The following is a 7,603-nucleotide window of genomic DNA, read 5'->3' as shown; positions in this document are numbered from 1 at the left end:
AGTCATATGTTGTTTGTTTACAAAAATTGATAATCTTTTGCGTTTCTCAACACGTGTCTTGATCAATTGAATGAAGCTTCTTGGTGTGTTGTTTAGTTTCTAAGTGTTGTGCATTTGGCATTGTTGTTGCATGTTGTTTCAGATATGCTCTTGATGTTAAAGTTGAGAGAGCGGAAGATGTTCTCACACATCAGAGATTGCTTAAATTGGCGGAAGATCCTGCAACTAGGCCTGTGTTTGAAGTTCGTAGTGTACAGGTAATAGAAGCTTTGAGTTATGATGTTGAAAGCTTTAATATTTGCTTTTGTTGTGTTAATTTGTTTCGCTGGGCCCTCTTTCTTAAAGGTTCCTCCAAGAACTTCTCCTGACTCTGACCCTGCTGTGGAGGAAGATGCCCAAAGCTCTCACCAACCAAGTGGGCAAGGGTATTGTGTTCTATCAAATTGAGATCGATTTTAAAGTTAGAGCCTTTTCAACATTGTAATTTGTCTTGCCCTTTCTTTCTGTGAAAAGGGCTCTTGCTCCTCCGACTTTTGGTTCTTCTCCAAATTTTGAGGCTATTACTCAGGGAAATAAAATTGTTGAAGATGTCGATAGTGCTGTAAATGTAACATTGTCTACTCGGTGAGATTTCTTGTTATGTTGTTCGTTATGTTTTTTTTGTATCTGTTTTCCTATCTTGTCTCATGTTTGATTACAATAGTATCTGCGCTGATGTTATCCTTTGTTGTCTATCACGCAGACCGATGCACGAGATCACATTTTCAACCATTGATAAGCCCAAACTCCTTAGCCAGGTTGGTGATTCTTAGTCTAATAGCGCTGTTTTCTGCATAAACTTTGCCATAGAAGATACTTGGAGAATGGATGCTTAGTTCTTCCATATCTGGGATTATTTGAGTGAGCAAAATGCTTTCTGTTTCAGCTAACTTCCCTACTTGGTGAGCTTGGACTGAATATACAAGAAGCTCATGCTTTTTCCACTGTGGATGGTTTCTCTCTAGATGTCTTTGTAGTAGATGGTTGGTCTCAGGAGGTATGGTGGTTTTAGCTTTTTGAAGTATCACGCTACTTGTTACAGTGAATGACTTAATCTGATCGTGAATACCACCTTACTGTCTCTGTTATTTTGAGAAACTTATGCACTTTGGAATTATAGGAAACAGATGGTCTAAAGGATGCATTGAGCAAAGAGATACTGAAGCTTAAGGTATTTTTGATATCTTAACTTTTTAAACGTTAATGATCTTCATGCGATGCCTCATATATTCTCTCACTGATTCTCAATATGAATTTGGACATAGTCTTTTGCTCGTTTACCTCAAACATTTGACAGTTGTCCTTTCCCAATATTTTCCCTTGTCTTTTTTACAGGATCAACCTGGTTCAAAATATAAATCTATTGCGTTCTTTGAGCATGACAAATCAAGCAATGAGCTTATACCCGCCTGCATTGAAATACCCACGGATGGAACTGATGAGTGGGAAATTGACGTGACACAGCTCAAAATTGAAAAGAAAGTGGCATCTGGTTCATATGGGGATCTGTGAGTATTATTGTTTCTTAAGCTCGTTTTGAGAACTGGAATTTTTTTATTCAGAAGTGAGTAATTTGTTTTTGATGGCTATGCAGGCATAGAGGCATATATTGCAGTCAGGAAGTAGCTATCAAATTTCTCAAGCCTGAGCGTGTAAACACTGAGATGCTTAGAGAATTTTCTCAAGAAGTTTTTATAATGAGGTCAGTGCAATTAGTTCTCAGCATCAAGTAGAAATTCCAATAGTAGTTTACATGAATTCTACTTCAAATACAGTTCATATTTTTATATACAGAAACATGCTTAGCATTAACAATACCCTTATCTGACATTTATATTCAGGAGAAGGCTTGAATTTTTTTAATTCCTTGTCTGACGTTAAATCACTTTTGATGTATTAAGTAACCAACATGCATGCTTCATTGTCATTTCTTACTGACGCTTTTACTGTCTATAGGAAAGTTAGACACAAAAACGTCGTTCAATTTTTGGGTGCATGCACAAGATCTCCAACTCTCTGTATAGTGACTGGTAAGTTCTTAGTATTTGAGTTGACTGGTTTGAGTTATAACCACAATATGTATTTTAGTTGACTGGATTTATGTTTCTGTCAGAGTTTATGGCTCGAGGGAGCATATATGATTTTCTTCACAAACAGAAATGCGCTTTTAAACTTCAGACTTTGCTTAAAGTTGCACTTGATGTGGCAAAAGGAATGAGCTATTTGCATCAAAACAACATTATTCACAGGGACCTTAAGACTGCGAATCTTCTTATGGATGAACATGGAGTAAGACTTGTTCTCTGGCTATTCATATTGTAGTCTTCAAAGCATTGAAATTCTGCAAAGAATTCTTTATCCTTTACCTCTGTGAACCTCTTTTATGTCTACTAGAATCACCAGACTCTAGGATTCTAACCTTGGGATAATTTTGAGCAGCTTGTCAAGGTTGCTGATTTCGGAGTTGCCAGAGTGCAGATTGAATCAGGGGTCATGACAGCTGAAACAGGGACTTACCGGTGGATGGCTCCAGAGGTATGTATGAGTTTCGAACCTCAAATACATTGATCAGCCTTTTTTACGTATTTGTGGAAAAATAAGATTTTGGAGTCCTCTGTTTGATCTGGCTCTTTTACTTTGACAATAAACTTGCGAAACCCAGGTCATTGAGCACAAACCTTACAACCATAAGGCAGATGTGTTCAGCTATGCGATAGTGCTATGGGAACTTTTGACTGGTGACGTAAGAATCTATCTGACTACAGTTTTATTTTGTTGTCTGAATCTTTCATGCTAATTAGAGTCACTGATGAATCATGCATTTCTAAATGGAAACAGATCCCGTATGCTTTCTTGACTCCGCTACAAGCAGCTGTTGGCGTTGTCCAAAAGGTATACACTTCTAATAGAAGAACATTTGAGTCAATCTAGTTTTTGTTTTCCTCCAGATCCAAAGGCTAAAACTGAATGTGCTTTTCAGGGGCTTCGACCAAAAATTCCAAAGAAAACACACCCAAAAGTGAAGGGACTTCTAGAGAGATGTTGGCACCAAGACCCAGAACAGAGACCACTCTTCGAGGAAATCATAGAAATGCTGCAACAGATAATGAATGAGGTAAACGCCGTAGTGTGATCCCAGAGGAAAAACCATACCCATACAAGGAGAGATTCTCAGAGCAGGATGTGTGGATGTGGTGGAAACAAAGCAGGTTGGAGATGAAGACCCTAGCAAGGACAACCAGTGCATGTCTTTCCTGACTACTCCCTTTAGAAAGCCCCGTTACTAGTTCTGATACAAAAAAAAAAATCAGTTTCACGATTGAAGGCACTATTTTGTTGGCCTTTGTACAGTTTTTTTTTTTTTTTTTTTCATTGGGGAGGATCTAGTTTTTGACCTTAGAGAGTGTTTTCTTCTTTTTTAGTTGCTCCCTGATTCCTTTCCACATAGAAGAAATTAGAAACCCTTTTCTTTTGTCACTTCTTTTTTTCTTTTTCTTTTCATAAAGAAAGCAAGTTTAATAGAGTTGCGTATTCTTTTGACTATAAGTCATTTTCCCATTAGTGTTTTGGATCATAAAAATGAAGACATGTGATGTACATTCTAGTAAAATGGAGACAAAGGGAATACATAAATAACCCAACCGGTTACAGTATTTTACTTTTCCACCTTAGGAACAAACAATGCCCACTGCTATATACACACTTGAGGTTTGTGACAATGGCTTATCCGTCGTTTTAGACATTTAGTAGCGAACACCGTGCCGTTCTCAATGCAAATAAACGACATAATGCAAACCCGGAACACATGAGTGAGAACTGAGAAGGATTAGGATGATAAATCTCTGGAGCTCCACTAACCAAATAAAATTGGTGGGATTAAACGCCTCTGAATTGTGAAGCTTGCAGGTTCTTCTCTATACACCTCCCAAATTCGAATTTAGAATAGCTCAAAGTTTCGATTTTTATTAATTGATTCGCATACTTATCGATGCTTTTTTTGAATTTCTCAGTTGTTGTCCAGTGGTTGTGGAAGAGGAGATGGTGTTCTTAAGTTGGGGTCGTCCATCTTCAGAGCAGCAGCAACAAGTTCTCAACAAGTAAGAATCAAATTCGTAAATTAGAAAGAAAACAAAAAAAAAAACAAAATCTTGCACTAGAAAAAGCTCTCTCTGAGTATATTATGTATGGTTTTTGCTTTCTAAAATCCAGAACAGGAACCTTCAATTATGACAACAAGTACAGAGGAGCTTCGTCTAAATCTATAGCTAAACTTAAGGAAGACTCAGAGATTAATAAAGATGGATTCTTGATCAATCATGCTCGTGTTCTAGTCGGTTCTGGTAAAGAGAGTTATGAGAAAGGGAAAAAAGCTCTCCAGACTTGGAAGTACATAAGTTTCTTTTTTGCTCATTTCAAATTTAATGGAACACCAAATTGGTTCTGTTCTCATTGATTTCGAACTGATAACATTTGCAGGCATTTTGGTATGGGTTGGACATTTGTTGATCCTGCAACTCCAGTTGAAACCAGTAACAAGTTTTGCATCTGTGTGAAAGAAGTACTTCCATGGGTGATGCTTCCTTTGCAAGTGGTTTATGTCGACGAAAGCCGGAAATCAAGAAAAGGCCCTGCGCATTTCGGTTACGGGAGCGGCACTCTTCAGGGGCATTTACTGGCTGGAGAAGAACGGTTTTCAATAGAGCTTGACGGTAATGGTCAAGTTTGGTATGAGATAACGTCCTTCTCTAAGCCAGCTCATTTCTTGTCGTTCCTTGGATATCCTTATGTGAAGCTAAGGCAGAAGCATTTTGCTCGTCATTCTTCTGAAGCAGTGCTGAAACATCTCAATGCTTCGTGATGATATTTCAAGTTGTATTTTACGATAAAAAGTTGTTGCATATACGCTTTGTCTATACCGTAAAATGAAAGCTTAAAAGGGTAAGTTTTTTATTCAGATGATTGGTACTTACTACCATAGTCTAAGCTTGAACACCTTAATCAATAGGTGACGCAGAACTCATACGTCACAACATTCCCAACGTCGCTGTGTCACTGAGAAAGGAACGCGATCAGCATTGACATTATCATCCAAGGACGTTCTCATCAAGGAGACAATCGACAATGCAAATGGTTTTTACCTTTTAGCTGCAAACCAATTGCAGGTTGAAGAGAGTTTAAGGTCTCTCTGTATTTTTACTTAAGGGAGAATAGTCGGATGGCAACTTTAAGGTCTCTCTTCAATTATACTGAGTAAAGCCTTACAATTTCGGTTTACTTTTTTGGTTTAGTTGGTTTGAATAATTTGTTGTGTTCAAATTCAGGTTAGTATAAAATAAAAAGCACTAAACCAGATAAAGTTGGGTTAACTGGTTACTGAACCAGCCTTGGTTCGTCTCAGGTGATTAAGAGTAATTAGTTTCAAACAAAATGGAAAACAATCATACTTAGTTCGTTTAATGACTGTTTAGCGAATTTACAGAAAAAAGGAAATAACACAACACCGACCGACTATAATCTATATCTATATATACAACGATTAGGAATAGAATGTTGCCATATCTTTCGCGATAGACCAAACACAAAAATCTCTCAGTGTTTTCTACTTCTCTCTTCTGTTTGTGAAATCGTGAAAATATCATAATGGGTGGCGTGAAGCGAAAGATTCCGATAGAGATGATAGGGAAGAAAGATTCAAGAGCAGTGGCATTCTCCAAACGCACAAAGGGTCTCTATAGCAAAGCGGCTGAGATTTGCCTTCTCGCCGATGCAGAAATTGCGATCTTGGCAACTCCCGTTTCTTCCAATTCCAACGCTTCTTTCTACAGCTTTGGTCATTCATCTGTGGATAACGTTGTCGCCGCTTTCCTCGCTAATCAGCGTCCTCGGGAAGATCTAGGGTTAGGGCTAGGGTTCTGGTGGGAGGATGAGAGGCTTGCAAAATCAGAGGATCCGGAGGAACTGAGAGACGCGATTAACTCAATGTCGAAGATGTTGCAAGATCTCAAGGATTCGCGTTTCAATGCCTTGCAGAATCGACTAGATTGTGAGGACGTGGAGAAGAAGGGTTTACTAGACGGAACTCATCAAAACCATACTCTTAATAATCCTGAATCTTGTTGCGACAACGAGAACAACTATGCTTTACTTGGAAACGTGGATGGATGCAATCAGGAGTTGTTGGACATTGATCAAATCATTCATTTTGAGCCGACGGATCAAGAGTTGTTGGACATTGATCAAATCTTTAATTTTGAGTCGACGAGTTCATCAGTGAATTCACAGTTGGAAAACATCTCGATGGTGACACCAAATCATCAAAACTCCTTCTCTGATTCTAATGCTGTTGTAGATGAAGTTCACACTGATTTGTATGATGATAATATCCACTTGTCCAATTTAGATGAAGATCTGATGCTACAGATTTCTGACAACAACTGCATAAACAACAATGTTTTATCTGAAAACTTTGATGAATTCATTCAAGAGCTGGATCTTGATCATATCTTTGATTTTGAGACGAATTATATGAAGAGCTTTGAGATGGATGATGTCTCGATGGTGACTACGAATTCTGAAACAGTTGGAGATGGAGGATTAGTGACTGATCACATAGATTTGGATGAGGATAATCTATGCTTTTCTGATTATTTCAATGAACTAACCTCCCCTGCTCCAATCTGAAAACTCCCTCCAAGAAGATACAACAAGTTAAACATCTATTCTCAACTCTCTCAAAGGAAGAAGGGTCCGGGTTTGACTTTACTAATTCATGATTAAACCATCTTTTTTTTTTGTATATTTTGGTTGGAGTACGTTTTATCAACTTTCTTACTAGTCTGTAGAATTCCTTATTTACTACTACTCATGAGTAACAGTTGAGATTTTTGTATATTTTGAAGGCATAATATATATATAATATGATGTTAAACTCCGATTAGCTAACAATACAACACTAGTATTTGTATTCATTGTTTTTGGGTCTACCAAAATTGGAAAGTGACTGAGTTAATGGCTTTCTGAATACATTTAGATTTCCCATGTTACTAATTTCCCACACACATTTTCTTACTCTCTCTCTCTCTCTCTCTCTCTCTCTCACACACACACACACACACACACACAAAAACAAACTTGTATAGCTGATTGATTTTTCTCATTGTTGCAGGTGTATCTATTACAAGCATGCTTCCATGTAATGGCAATAAGACCGCCCACAGTGCCAGCCAATTCTTCTTGCAGGGTAAAGAAGAAACTTTTAAAATCAGTTTTCGTTGAATCATTCTCAGGTGAAACTCATGATATGTTGTTGTGGAATTCAACTTCAGGCTAAGGGTGACACTGAGTGCAGCACATACCACAGAAGATGTGAAGAAACTCATCACTCGTGTTTGGACTTTGGCAACACCACCACCATTCACATTTCCTTCCTTTCTCTATCCAAAACTCTAATTTGTAAGGTGTTCGCTATAATATTGTCAGTGAATAAATAATAATCACTTGAGCTAGAGAGTTCCATTTGCAAAAGGGATTACAGCAATACATTATATAGAGTTCCATGTATGTT

At 37.8% G+C, this 7,603-nt stretch overlaps 3 protein-coding genes across 3 annotated transcripts in view; all 3 read left to right on the top strand.

The window, feature by feature from the left end:
- Positions 1-3,582, top strand: part of LOC109124412 (serine/threonine-protein kinase STY8) — a 5,143-nt gene extending 1,561 nt beyond the window's left edge. The window contains exons 2-15 of the mRNA XM_010491094.1: positions 143-257; positions 346-425; positions 514-624; positions 743-797; positions 926-1,036; positions 1,160-1,210; positions 1,375-1,547; positions 1,634-1,741; positions 1,996-2,069; positions 2,153-2,328; positions 2,479-2,574; positions 2,702-2,782; positions 2,878-2,931; positions 3,020-3,582. Coding sequence (XP_010489396.1) covers positions 143-257; positions 346-425; positions 514-624; positions 743-797; positions 926-1,036; positions 1,160-1,210; positions 1,375-1,547; positions 1,634-1,741; positions 1,996-2,069; positions 2,153-2,328; positions 2,479-2,574; positions 2,702-2,782; positions 2,878-2,931; positions 3,020-3,172 — 1,438 coding nt within the window. The 3' untranslated portion in view covers positions 3,173-3,582. The remainder of the gene's footprint in view (positions 1-142; positions 258-345; positions 426-513; positions 625-742; positions 798-925; positions 1,037-1,159; positions 1,211-1,374; positions 1,548-1,633; positions 1,742-1,995; positions 2,070-2,152; positions 2,329-2,478; positions 2,575-2,701; positions 2,783-2,877; positions 2,932-3,019) is intronic.
- Positions 3,837-4,993, top strand: LOC104767071 (UPF0548 protein At2g17695). Its single transcript, XM_010491093.1, has 4 exons — positions 3,837-3,945; positions 4,050-4,136; positions 4,249-4,425; positions 4,516-4,993. The coding sequence occupies exons 2-4, from the start codon at positions 4,078-4,080 to the stop codon at positions 4,895-4,897; spliced, it is 618 nt and encodes a 205-aa protein (XP_010489395.1). The 5' UTR covers positions 3,837-3,945; positions 4,050-4,077; the 3' UTR covers positions 4,898-4,993.
- Positions 5,619-6,720, top strand: LOC104768156 (agamous-like MADS-box protein AGL97). The gene has a single exon (XM_010492082.2). The coding sequence runs from the start codon at positions 5,680-5,682 to the stop codon at positions 6,718-6,720; it is 1,041 nt and encodes a 346-aa protein (XP_010490384.1). The 5' UTR covers positions 5,619-5,679.

The sequence above is a fragment of the Camelina sativa genome, chromosome 19 (genome assembly GCF_000633955.1).
Source record: "Camelina sativa cultivar DH55 chromosome 19, Cs, whole genome shotgun sequence".
Lineage (NCBI taxonomy): Eukaryota > Viridiplantae > Streptophyta > Magnoliopsida > Brassicales > Brassicaceae > Camelina > Camelina sativa.
This window is presented reverse-complemented; position numbering and strand designations above follow the sequence as displayed.

Bases quoted from the DNA above. Each gene is read 5' to 3' on its own strand.
- LOC104767071 (XM_010491093.1), top strand. From the start codon at position 4,078: ATGGTGTTCTTAAGTTGGGGTCGTCCATCTTCAGAGCAGCAGCAACAA. The intron at 4,137-4,248 runs GTAAGAATCAAA...TCTAAAATCCAG, and splicing joins CAGCAACAAGTTCTCAACAA to AACAGGAACCTTCAATTATG. The intron at 4,426-4,515 runs GTACATAAGTTT...TAACATTTGCAG, and splicing joins AAAGCTCTCCAGACTTGGAA to GCATTTTGGTATGGGTTGGA.
- LOC104768156 (XM_010492082.2), top strand. From the start codon at position 5,680: ATGGGTGGCGTGAAGCGAAAGATTCCGATAGAGATGATAGGGAAGAAA.